Source organism: Scyliorhinus canicula, chromosome 5, assembly GCF_902713615.1.
Source record: "Scyliorhinus canicula chromosome 5, sScyCan1.1, whole genome shotgun sequence".
NCBI classification, from domain to species: Eukaryota; Metazoa; Chordata; class Chondrichthyes; order Carcharhiniformes; family Scyliorhinidae; genus Scyliorhinus; species Scyliorhinus canicula.
Window position 1 is genome coordinate 18059199 of NC_052150.1, and position 13718 is coordinate 18072916.

The following is a 13718-nucleotide window of genomic DNA, read 5'->3' on the forward strand; positions in this document are numbered from 1 at the left end:
CCATGCAAAAAACCATGGGATGATGTATTGGTTACTTAAAATAACAAGGAACACCAACAACATTCACAACGGAGTTGCAATATCAATATCACCACGTCAACAACAACAAAAGAAAAAACTCTGAACAAATTCATCAAGTTTGGACCCATAAATGTTTTAATTAAAATTGGACTCATAAATATAAATTGGCTTTGTAAAATATGCAATAGCATCATCACCTGTATAGATACACATATCATAAGTAACTGTTTTGTACAATTTTCTTTAATGATGTACAGAAAATATGTAAAGAAAAAAGGGGGGATGTGGTGATTGTAGATCTGAGTAGATGCAATACAACTGAGCAAGCACTAGAGGGAGCACGGGAGAGCTATATATACACAGGGACAGGAAGTGACGACACACTTCACGGAAGGCAGAACTCGTAGCAGGACACAGACACAGGCAGGCAGCATTTGAGGTAGCTGTAAGTTAAGCTCTGAAGACAGAACAAATTCACAATAAAGCATTTTCTCCACCTTTGAGACTACGAGCTTTATTAGGGGCTTTTCACAGTAACTTCATTGAAGCCTACTCGTGACAATAAGCGATTTTCATTTCATTTCATTATTAAGACACGAGGAACAACACAGGTGGTAGCGTCGACGTGGGTGGACCAGGACAGAATTTTGGAGATGTGCACCCCATGGAATTTGAGACTGCTAACCATCTCCATCTCGGAGGGCTGACAGGGGTGTGTACAGTACTTTGCTTCCTGAAGTCAATGACCAGCTCTTTAGTTTTGCTGGCATTGAGGGAGAGATTGTTGTCGTTGCACCACTCCACTAGGTTCACTATCTCCCTCCTGTATTCTGAAGCGTCGTTATTCGAGATCCGGCCCACTATGGTCATACCGTCAGCAAACATGTAGATGGAGTTGGAACCACATTTTGCCACACAGTCATGTGTGTACAGGGAGTAGAGTAGGGGGCTAAGTACACAGCCTTGCGGGGCCACGGTATTGACTATGTGGAGGAGGTGTTGCTGTTTATTCTTACTGATTGTGGTCTGTGGGTCAATTTAGGGGCAATTTAGCGTGATAAATCCACCTACCTGCACATCTTCTGGGTTGTGGGGGTGAAACCCATGCAAACATGGGGAGAATGTGCGAACTCCACACGGACAGTGACCCAGAGCTGGGATTGAACCTGGGACCTCATGGCCGTGAGGCAACCGTGCCAACCGCTTGCGCCACTGTGCTGCCCCCACAGGGAATGCACCTTGATTGTGTCTGGACCATTTCTGTTTTGAAGGTAGCCCTTTGTTCAACTACAGCTTTTCCTGCCAACCTTTGTACCCGTCTAACCGGCCCAACTCCGTTCTTGCTCCATTGTAGTCGCCCCCCTCCCCCCCCCAGTTAATTATCCTTACTCTGGATTGCCTATTATACTTTTCTAGCATCATCCTAAAGCTCATGATACAACGATGACTGTCTCCTAAATGTTCCTCCACTGACACTTGCTCTACTTATCCCACCTGATTTCTAACAACCAGGCCCAACAGTGCATTCTTCCTTGTTGGACTGGACATACTGCTGTGGAAAATATTCTTGAACAGTCTCGAAACTTTTGCTCCTCTCTGCCCTTTACGCTACCATTATCCCAGTCCACATTTGGGTGATTAAAGTCCTCCATTATCACTGCTCTATAATGCTTGCATTTCTCTGTAATCTCACTGAAGATTTGTTCTACATTCTTCTGACTAGTTGGTGGTCTATAGATGTAACGTCTAGGTTGTGTTCATAGAGGGAGTTCCAAACTGTGTAATTTAAATCAGAAACTGTCTTGATTCTGACACAAAGCAGAATGAGACTCCTTATCTTGTAACACAAATGTGATGTTGGATTGAAGCCTGGCTCTAGATTGGCATTTTGTTTTGCACACTCTGCTTTCACATTGATGCAGAATAAAGTACTGACGCTACAATAATGTACCTGCATCCCAAGGGTGGCTGCAAGGAATCAGAATGTGGCAATTATGAATTAGCCCAATTGTAATGAATCAGATCAACGACAAATGGAAGGCAAGGGTGAACATTTAACTGATTTAATGGAAGTAATCACGATTGCGGACAGATACATTGAATTGCGTCATTCACCAGAACCAGCTAGTAATCTGGAAATGGGAGAACAATGATTAATGAAGGAAAAAACTAAATTAGACAGGAGTAAAGGAGTGAGTTACAAATATACACATGAACATGCATATAAATGTATGAACTAGAAACAGGAGTAGGCCACTTAGCCCTTTGTGCCTGCTCCACCATTCTATGAGATCATGGCTGACCTGATTTTGAACTCAACTCTACATTCCCATCTCCCCCCCTCCCCCCATAACCTTTCACCCCTTTGCTTATCAAAAATCTATCCACTTCTGCTTAAGAATATGCAAAGACTGCTTCCACAGAGGAACAGAGTTCCAGAGACAACTCATCTCTGCCCTAATGGGCGAACCCTTATTTTTAAACAATGGCCCCTTGTACTAGATTCTTCCCCAAGAGGAAACATTCTCCCCACATTCTCCTGTCAACGCCTCTTTGGATCATTTTGTTTCAATCAAGTCACCTTTTACCCTTCTAAACTCCAGTGGATGCAAACTTAGCTTGTCCAACCTTTCCTCATAAAACAACCCACCCATTCCTGGAATTCGTCTAGAAAACCTTCTCTGAACTGTTTCTAATGTATTTACATCCTTGCTTAAATAAGAGACACTGTCCTCCAGATGTGGTCTCACCCAGTGCCGTGTACAGCTGAAGCATAACCTTTTTCCTTTTGTAATCAATTCCCTTCACGATAAATGTTAACATTCTATTAGCTTTCCTAATTACTTGCTGTACCTGTATTCCAGCCTTTTGTGATTCGTGCACTAGGACACCCAGGTCCCTCTGTATCTCAGAGCTCTGCAATCTCTCACCACTTAGATAATATGCTTCTTTTTATTCTTTCTGCCAAAATGGACAACTTCACATTATACTCCAGTTTCAAGGTCTTTGCCCACTCATTTAACCCCTCTGCCCCTTATAGCTTCCTTATGTCCTCTTCACATCTTATTATCTGAGCTATTTTTGTGTTGGCAGCAAATTTAGTATCCGTACCTTCAGTCTCTTTGTCCAAGTCATTTACCTAAATTTCAGCACTGATCCCTGTGGCATGATACTCGATACATCTTCCAACCAGAAAAAGACTATTTATACCTACTCTCTGTTTCCTGTGAGCTAGCCAATTTTCCGTCCATGCCAATATGTTACCCCTATATTATGAACTTTTATTTTCTGCAATTACCGTTGACGTGGCAGCTCATGAAATGCCTTCTGGAACCTAAATACGGTACATCCACCAGTTCCCCTTTATCTGCAGCATATGTTGCTTCTTCAAAGAACTCCAATAAATTGGTTAAACATGATTTCCCTTTCACAAAACCATGTTGACTCGTCACGATGAGCCTCATATTTTCCAAATGCCCTGCTATGTTGTCTTCAATAATAGCTTCTAACATTTTCCCGATGACAGTTGTTAAGCTAAATGAGGAAGAGACGAGGAAACGGAGCTGGAAAACAAAAGAAAATGTAATTTGAAGATGGTTTTAAGGGATATGTGAATAATGGATCACCTTTATCTGATACCCAACCACTCTTACTCTGGCGCTTTTTTGTGTCTATTTTATCAATAATAATGTAGTCTTGTGTCCTGTGAATGTAGTCTCTTGGTCCTAAAATTCAGACATTAGTTTTCTATTTGCCTTTTCCTCCCTCTCTGCATGCTCGTGATGGTAATTAAGACTTGCTTCACGCTATCAAAAAGTCATAATACTGACCCCTGGGGACACCACAGTACAATCCAGTCTGAACAAACACAATTCACATCTACTTTATGTCTCTCAACTAATTTTGTATGCATGTTACCAATGTTCCTTTAATCCCATGGGTTTTGTTCTACAACTTGCAAGCTTTTTAAACCTAAACTTTTCTGAGAATTAACTACTACTTAATTTACCCACTTATTTCCCATATTTCTCAACTGTGTTGATGGGCCTTAACCAAGGTTCTCAATGAAAACAAATCCTTTTTGAGCATAAAAAACGTTAAAACCAATATTACTTCTCTTTCTTTATAATATGATCCCTTGTTGGACCATATATTATGTTTTTGTTTATGTTTTATTTATGTTTTTTACCAATCAAACCGTATTTGTCCACTGCATCTTACTTTTTATCAGAAGACCAGATATAGATTAGTCAGCTGCCTTTTGTCCACAACCATGAACTGGACATCCTATGACTTGCCACTTCGAATCTTCCTCCTCTCCTCGTAGGAAACTGCATATTTTTGAGCTTCTATGTTCTCCACTTAAGTTGAATTGAAATTTCAGTTGAAATGAGCCAGGATTTGCTGGTAAAATAACGGTGAGTTAAAGCCGCCCACTATTAGTGTGTTGTAAAAAACAGAAATCCGGCAATTTGTGATGAGGAAGAGATATGCCGTGAGTTGTGAATCATCACAAATTAATCATGAAAAACTGGATTTTCCCCAAAAATGTGCATAAAATTCGCAGCAGAATGTTAGGGCTGTTACTTCAAGACCGAAGGAGTTCTTCAATGTTCCTGCAATGCTATTCAAACTTGTAGGGCCAAAGAGGGAACAAATGCAAGGTTCACTAATATCCTTCAGGGTAGGAAATCTGCCATGCTTGCCCGCTGAGGCCTACATGTGACTCCGGACCGACGTCAATGTGGTTGACATTTTTTTTTAAACAAACAGTTTTATTGAGGTATTTTTGGCATTGTAAACAGCAACAATATACAGTGGTGTGCAAATATCAATAAAGAAAAAACAAACATAGTGCAAATAGCCACTCCTCTCTCGCAAATAAACCCGCCTATTCTTCCCCCCCCCTACTCTACGCTATTCTACGAAACGGCCTAGCAAGCCACTCAGTCGTAGGTACCTCACCACCACCTGCTGAAATATAATTAGGATGGGCAATAAATGCTGGCATTATATAATAATCTTTATTGTCACAAGTAGGCTTACATTTACACTGCAATGAAGTTACTGTGAAAAGCCCCTAGTTGCCACATTCCAGCGCCTGTTCGGGTACACTGAGGACGAATTCAGAATGTCCATATTACCTAACAGCACAGCTTTCGGTACTTGTGGGAGGAAACCAGAGCACCCGGAGGAAACCCACGCAGACACGGGGAGAATGTGCAGACTCTGCACAGATAGTGACCCAAACCGGGGATCCTGGAGCTGTGAAGCACTGTTAGCTGTGCTAACCACTGTGTTACCATGCTGCCCATACACCGGCGATACTCACATTCCAAGAATGAATTTTTAAAAATGAAATTGTGGAATCCCCCTCCTGCAGGCCTCACACTGATCCTAGGGTTTAAAAAAAAAATCCCCCCCCATCCTCATTTTATTTCTGTCTCATTTTTTCCACTCTTTTTACTTTGCTTTCTGCATATAACTTGACACTATTTCACTTATTGTCTTCTTCACTTAATTTCATTCTCAATTCTTAAATTTCATTTGATTAGAGTGGTTGACTTTGTGTTTATATTATTTATCAAGGTTTCTGACACCCCATTAACCTCCCTACGGTCAGCTTGCACTTGCAGCAGTTTGCGGCACAAAATTATTTGGAATCGAAAGATGCGGGAAGAGAAATCAAACGTCGTGCCCCTCTCCAGCAAATTCAAAGTCAAAATGTCTGGCTTCCCTCCTGGTCATGCTGTGGCACTCTCATTTGAACCTTTAGCTATTTCAAACTTAATCTCAACCTTTTGTTTCTTTTTTCTCTCCTTAGTGTTCCACTTTGTTCTCTTCTATTATCTATTTTGCTTGCCTTGTTTTTCCCCATTGCCATTTCGCAGCCTGCCCGAGATGACTGTTGCATTTCCTTTGGCTCTTTTTTACTTTTTCCTAACTATAAAAAAAGTGAATGAACTCCTAAACCCAAAAGCTGCCTCTTTGTAACCACATTTAATGTTTCTGTCCTCTTACCCTTTCCTGTTTTTGCCCATTTCCCTCTGTTTAATTCTTTCGTATAGACTTTCTTTGCTTTCTTTGCACTTCCCGATTAGGGTCTCCAGTTGCATGCCACTGTATCCATTTTTAAAATATGAATTTAGAGTACCCAATTTCTTTTTTCAAATTAAGAGGCAATTTAGCATGGCCAATCCTCGTAGTCTACACAAATAGCCAACACAATAGTGGTGTTGAGACCCACGCAAACATGGGCATGTCACTGTATCGCTTCACTTTTTCCATACTAATTATTTTGATCAATTTTTAAATTCATTATTAGATGAAGGCAGTCCCGTGGTTGCAGTTTATTTGGAAAGCATCCTACAAAATGATGCATTTCAGCCTTTTAAAGAAGAATTCTAAATGTCTGCCATGAGCAGAAAATTGGCCAGAGGATTGAAAATTCTTGATGATGGGAAGAGGCAAACACACCGGCTGATGTTGGGCAGAAGAGACCATTGTTGACCACTGGCAGGGCTAGCCCTGGTTTTTCCCTGTTCACTATTTTGTGAACCATCCAGAGGAGAGTATAAATTGATATAAAAATGGGTAATCACATTAAACCATATTGCCAGACAACTATCATATCCGAGGTTGATGAGATTTAGTTGAGACAATGATTGAATGAATGAAAGTCAGATAAATTGTAACATAGTAAAATGTACCTACCATTTTTCAGTTGGAAATTTAAATTGGAAGGCTGGCCATGTTCCATTCGGCAAAAAGTGGCGAAGAGATTTCTGAACAATAAAACCTATTTCAAAATAAAACATATTCTAAATGTAGTTATGAGATTGATTAAAACTAACACGTACATATATAAATGATCAAATTCGTTGTCTATTTTCCCAGCAACCACAATGATTAACAGTGTTATACTATGTTAAGTGACCAGTAAGGTAAATAATTTTTTTTAAATATCAATTTTAGAATACCCAATTATTTTTTTCCAATTAAGGAGCATTTTAGCATGGTCAATCTACCTACCCTGCACATCTTTGGGTTGTGGGGGTGAGACCCACGCAGACACGGGGAGAATGTGCAAACTCTGCACGGGCAGTGACCCAGGGCCGTTATCGAACCAGCGTCCTCGGCACCGTGAGGCAGCAGTGCTAACCACTGCGCCACCGTGCCGCCCAGTGAGGTAAATAACGTTGGAGCTTAACGATTTTACTTCTGCTGTCTTAATAACCACACCTCATGGTGCAGTAGTTCTGAGCCAGTTTTGATTTGTGCTCTGTAACTGGTTGAGTAGTCTCACCCTAGGTTGTATTGAGGCCACCAGAATGTATTTTGATATCACATGGTTAATGCTGACAAATATCGGTCATATTTGGCCTTTGCTATGGGATGCTCATGAAATTCCAATGAACTTCGATTCCAATGTGCTCAGTTTTGAGAACTGAGTTGAGTAGAGGAGTGTCGAAGGGGTAAAAATAACCTGTAAACCAAATATCAGACTCGGCTTTTACCATTTTTGTTGATCTAGAAAAAGACATTTTCAAACAGCGAACACTGGTAAGTTAGTTGGGGGAAGCATTATTGGAGCCCATGGTTATGAGGGAATCCAGTCAATTGCACTCCTAGAATTGCTAAACAGTCGGTCAGTATTCATTATGCCACCATTGGGATTCCTGACTTAACATTAATAACATTGACGGGAAACTGCTGGTCAGGTTGATCATTCTTTCTGATGGTTTGAAACTCTGATTTCAATTTTGACATTGAAAGAAGGAATGAATGAATATTTGCATTGGTAATTTGGTTAAGTTAATTGCCTACATTTTTCTCATAGGCTGAACTGGGGTTAAATGAACACCATCAGAACGCAGTCATCAACTACATGCGCTTTGCTCGTTCAAAAAGGGCTCTAAGGCTGAAAACTGTAGACTCCTGCTTTCAAGATCTGAAGGACAGTAGGTGAGTATCAGCTGCTGGTAAGAAGAATTAATGATCTGACATCATGTATAATTGCTAATCGGTCAAAGTCGGCAGGGTCTGCAAATGCAAAATATTCACCACCACCCTGGTGTTTTAAAAGGTGTGACGTTAGAAGTTTGATAACTATAAGCACAGTATGATTTTGATCTTTGGCTGGTATCGGGGTGAATATAGTAGTCCTGCTGTTTCCCTCATGGATGTAAGTTAAAGATGTAGCAGGCAAAATTGTGTGTCCTTCTGGAGACAGTAGTGTCGGGTAGGTGGCACGGTAGCACAGTGGTTTGCACTGTTGTTTCACAGCGCCAGGGTCCCAGGTTCGATTCCCGGCTTGGGGCACTGTCTGTGCAGAGTCTGCATGTTCTCTCCGTATCTGCGTGGGTTTCCTCCGGGCGCTCCGGTTTCCTCCCACAAACCCCGAAAGATGTGCTTGTTAGGTGAATTGGACATTCTGAATTTTCCCTCTGTGTACCCGAACAGACACCGGAGTGTGGTGACTAGGGGCTTTTCACAGTAACTTCATTGCAGTGTTAATGTAAGCCTTCTTGTGACAATAATACAGATTATTATTAAGATTATCATTAGGGTTGATTTCCTTCAAGATGTCTCTGCAGCATGCGCATCCCTGGGTGATCATCGGCAGTAAATAGGGTTGGAAAGCTTGCAAAGTAGATTGGAGAGTGAGGGAGAAAGTCAGGACCCCACTGGGGTCTTCTCTCATCATTGTCTCAGCTACTTCTCTTACTGCAGAGAAAGTAGAAGTTTAAGCACACAAAAGGGTGGATCTGTCACATGGCCATTACCCAGTGATTCAAACATGGTCGTTACTTGTGTATTCCCCCTTGTAACTTAATCAGTTCATGTCTGGGAAACCCCCTCTCAGCCAGGGTCCCATTGTTCAAGCAATTGGGTTTAATGGTTCATCACAAGCTGAATACCTCGGTTGATTGTCTTGATGCCTTACTAATGGGAATAGGACATGTGGTTCCCTCATATTCCCGTGGTCACTGTCCTCATTGGTCTTTACAGATGTGGTCTCTCGATCTCAACGGATAGGAATGTGGAAGATACAGTGATGCAAATTGGATAGCCATCTTTGGCTGTGACCTCAAGTCACCATTAGTCTCATTTTTAAAAAAAAGTGTAAGGGCCCTTCCTGTTGCTTCCCTTATTTCCCTTTGCTTTCAATGTTATCATTTTGATCCAAAGATGGTCAATGGACATAGATCTTTGTTTTAAACAAATTTAGAGTCCCCAGTTCATTTTTTCCAATTAAGGGGAAATTTAGTGTGGCCAATCCACCTAGCCTGCACATCTTTGGGTTGTGGGGTGAAACCTACAGGGAGAATGTGCAAATTCCACACGGACAGTGATCCAGAGTCGGGATCGAACCTGGGACCTCGGCGCCGTGAGGCAACAGGGTTAACCCACTGTGCCACCGTGCAGCCAATGGACATAGATCTTTAGGTCGAGCAGGGGAAGAATGATGTGCAAACTCCACACGACAGTGACTCAGGGCCGGGATCGAACCCGGGTCGCAGAGCTGTGAGGCAGCAGTGCTAACCACTGTGCCACCGTGCTGTCCAACTTTTGGTGTTTTTCTAAGAATTATTTATTACTTTCAATTGTGTTGTAACTCCAAGCCAAGTGGGGATTGATTTGACCGCGCACAAGCCCAGAGTTGAACAAAAGTTCAACTCGGGTTTCCAGCCGCTGAACTAAAAATCATTATTTGACATTAAGCACATTTTTGTGCCAAGAGAATCACAGACTTTAGACTTGTTGCAATCAAGGTGTCCTCAGATCAACCAGCAGTCTTTTGCAATCGGATGGACGTTCACACCATCAATGTGCGGCTGTATGTGACCACCAGTCTGTGCAAGATATCCTGGCAGTCACATTGCCCACGGGTCTTTACACTTCTGCACCCCGTCAGTGGTGAATCCTTGGAGGCAAGACCTACCCTCTGAGGACATAGCTAGAGAGGGGCTCTACCATGGATGCCGCGGAAACATACAACTACTGCAGCATGAACACGAGCACTCATTGAGCAAGCCATTGGGTTCCTGAAGATGTGTATCAGCTAGGATGTGCATGTCTAGTGGCCCACTGCACCTTGCACAACATGGGGCTGCAGGAGGAGGAAGGTGAGGACCTTCCTCCACTGCATTCTTGGAGCACTAAAAGCCTGATGTGGCCAGGGTGGCTGCAGCTGTTTACCTAGCTGCCAGAGAAGCTTGTGATGGACACATCCCGGCATGGATCAGTAAACCTCAGTGACTGATGTCTTATGGTGCAACAATACCCCCTCCCCCCTCACTTTCACTTTCTGGACACCCAAGAGCTGGAGAGCACTTGGCTGCATTTCATCGAGGTACTCTGAATGAGACTTTCCTCCATCCTATTTAAAGTGGCAGACTGAGAATGCAAAAAATAATTGAAGAACAGATGTACTTGCCATGTCTGAAATTCCATGCAGGTGGATATTCTTTGCATGAAGGTGGATATCAATGCAAAGGCCTGAGTTATCATGGCACTCAAAATAGAGATGGACTCTTCCAATTTCTCTCCAAGCATAACAGCGCTTCTGGAAGTGCTGACAGAGCCCTACACATTTGCTGTTGCTGCTCCAAAATTGTCGTCCTTGTGGATGACAGCCCGTGGCTTAGTATCTTTGTCCAGCTTAGCAGAGCTTGGAGTGTCTGGCACCTTCCAACGGGGATTTTGAATTCCTATCGCCAATGCCTACTCCTGTTCACTGTGATGTGTGTTCCCCATGTGACAACATCGCTATGTGCCTTTGAGACCCCCCCACCCAAGTTGTGTGTATCCACGCTGATTGTGGATGTGCATATATGTCCTGTGTTGGTTCTTCTTCAGGGTGCACAGCCTCCCCCGAGGACTACAATTTTCCCTTCTATGCAAGTTCCAGATTTCAGTCTTATTGCACAAAAATACCAAGTCAAATCTGCGTCTGCAAATATTCCAATAGCTGTCTCAAACTTGGTGTTGAACAAAGTCTGTCAGCATTCTATTTTGCCATGGGCGGCTCGGTGGTGTAGTGGTTAGCACTGCTACCTCACGCCGCCGAGGACCCGGGTTCGATCCCTGCCCCGGGTCACTGTCTGTGTGGAGTTTTCACACTCTCTCCGTGTGAGCGTGGGTTTCACCCCCACAACCCAAAGATATGCAGGGTAGGTGCATTTGCCACACTAAATTGCCGCTTAATTGGATAAAATGAATTGGGCACTCTAAATATTTTTTAAAAGCATCCTATTTTCCTATCATCTTAACTGGAAGATGATTATTATTACGAGGGAGTCCTAAAATGTAGTAGAAAATTAAATTAATTTTGTTGTAGAAGAAAAATACAAATAAAAGCAGATTTAATGTTTAAAGAATTGGAAATACTCTGTATTCTAATCTTAATTTTTTTTGCAACTACTAGACTGACTGAGGACACTTTCACTGTGGATGAAGTGACGGAGATGCTGGATGGACTGAAGATTGTGGTGCACAGTGAGGTGGAGTCTGAGCTCATCAACACGGCTTACACTAATGTGCTGCTTTTGCGTCAACTGTTCTGTCAGGCTGAGAAATGGTACCTGAAGTTACAAACAGACATATCTGATCTGGAAAACAGGTGGATCATTTAAACTTCTTAAAAGTGCAAGACTATTAATATAGGTGTGAAAAAAGTAATTCAAAGTTAAGCATGGACAATTGGATGGGCTCAGAAAACGTGTATGACAAATTAAATGAATGGCACGGCAGCACAGTGGTTAGCACTGCTGCCTCACAGCGCCAGGGACCCAGGTTCAATTCTGGCCTTGGGTGACTGTGGACTTTGCACTTTCTCCCCGTGCTTGTGTGGGTTTGCTCCGGGTTCTCTAATTTCCTCTCACAGTCCAAAAGATGTTCAAGTTAGGTGGATTGGCCACGCTAAAATTGCCCCTTGGGTAGCATAAAAGTGGTCAGCACTGCATACTCACGATGCTGAAGGCCCGGGATTGATCCCGGCCCTGGGTTACTGTCCGTGTGGAATTTTTAAAAAAAAATGTTTTTCTCCATTTTCACATTTTCCTCCAAACTTCCCACCCCACTCCCAAACAGTAAATGGTAACAAATACAAAGTCAATCCCCTTAACAATAACAACGATCCGATCCTCCCACCACCCCAAACACCGGCCCACCTGTCAATATATGCATCAAATAAAACAAACCCTCCCACGGTGGAAACAAAAAAAAGAAAGGAGTCCGGGACCGGCCATGGTCACCCTAGAGTCCAATCCCCGCACTCACCCCCCCCCCCCCCCCCCCCCCCTCCCCCCTTCCCCTCTAGCTCCTCCCACCCACTGCCTCTTGGAAAACTCCTTCCCCCAACCTCGGTTACTTCCCCCCGAACTTTCCACTCCGGCTAGACCACTCAGACCCTGCTCTGCCAGGCTCCGATGGCCGCAGCCCCTCCCCCACCTCACTCCCGTTCACTGCCCGGTTTAAACCGGCCAGCGCGGAGGCCCCCGCCGGGGTCCCTTTCCCCCTTGTCCGGCCCTAGGAAAGCCCAAAAATCCCCTTATAGCACACACACCCCGCATATCCACCTACACCCCAAAGAGCCCTCACTTCGAGTGCAAGCCCCATCACTTGTCTTGTCCAAATATATACACCATTGGCTCCTTTAGCCCATACACCCGCACGCAGTTGTTGCACGTTTTACTATGGGCGTAAAACGCGTTTATTGGAGTGTATTAACACGCCTCCTAGTTCGACGTGTGCTTAACACTGCTAGGCTCTGTTCTATGTAATTATTTAGCTCTGGAGTCGCCAGTTGCCGTATAGGCAACGTCACAAGTATTCCAAGGTCAAGTTCAAAGTAATAAAGACGATACACCGATTAGTAAAGTTCAAACGATCAATATTTATTATACAGTTATAATAAATACTCATGCACACACTAAGAGACTAAGCTACAACTAAACTTAAGCAAACAGAATACTTATCTAACAGGAACAGGCAAGGTCAGAGAACGAGGCCTTCGTCCTGGTCTGGCACTGCAGCCTTCAGCAAGCGTTCTGGTACTTGGGAGTCTAGTGGGCTTGGATCGCGTAGCGAGCGTTGAACTTACGGTTTCGGCGGCTGGTGCTCAACGGCTGGAGTCAGGATGCAAGATGTCAGTCAGAGCCGGAGCACGGGTTTAACAGACCGGGGCTCTGTGGGGGATTTGCTTTTATACCCCTCTCTCATGTCCTTGCCCCCTTCTAGGCGGGCTCTACCTTTCGGTACCGATTGGAACGTTTCCAAACGGCTACCTTCGAAATCCTCCAATGCGGGGCTTTCCTCGATGTTGGGGGCTGGTTTCGATATTTGTTACTCTGGTGCCATTCTGTCTACTCCACCAATTAACTGCTACATTGAGATGGAAATGTTGCCATTGTTTGTGTCTGGATCTGGGCTGCCTCATCAGGATGTTAAGCGTTTTGCCATTAACACCTTTGCTTGGAGATCTGCACCTGGCCAGAAACTGGTTTGCTGTTTGCAAAATGCTAATTAGTTGAGAGCAGGCTGTCTGTTCTTACTAAACAGGCTTTCCCTGCTGCCTTCCATTTTAGTTTGGCTCAGTGTCCATTTTGCGTGGCCAGCATGGCTACATTCCCTCCTTGTGATCCTCACAATCATACTATTGTGAAGGATCACCTATGTACTTTGCCTTCCTT

At 43.4% G+C, this 13718-nt stretch overlaps 1 protein-coding gene across 2 annotated transcripts in view; it reads left to right on the plus strand.

Moving 5' to 3' along the window:
- lztfl1 (leucine zipper transcription factor-like 1) overlaps window positions 1-13718 on the plus strand; it is a 68511-nt gene that overhangs the window by 11674 nt on the left and 43119 nt on the right. For both annotated transcript variants that reach the window (XM_038796687.1, XM_038796688.1), the window contains exons 2-3: window positions 7862-7986; window positions 11453-11647. In XM_038796687.1, coding sequence (XP_038652615.1) covers window positions 7862-7986; window positions 11453-11647 — 320 coding nt within the window. The remainder of the gene's footprint in view (window positions 1-7861; window positions 7987-11452; window positions 11648-13718) is intronic.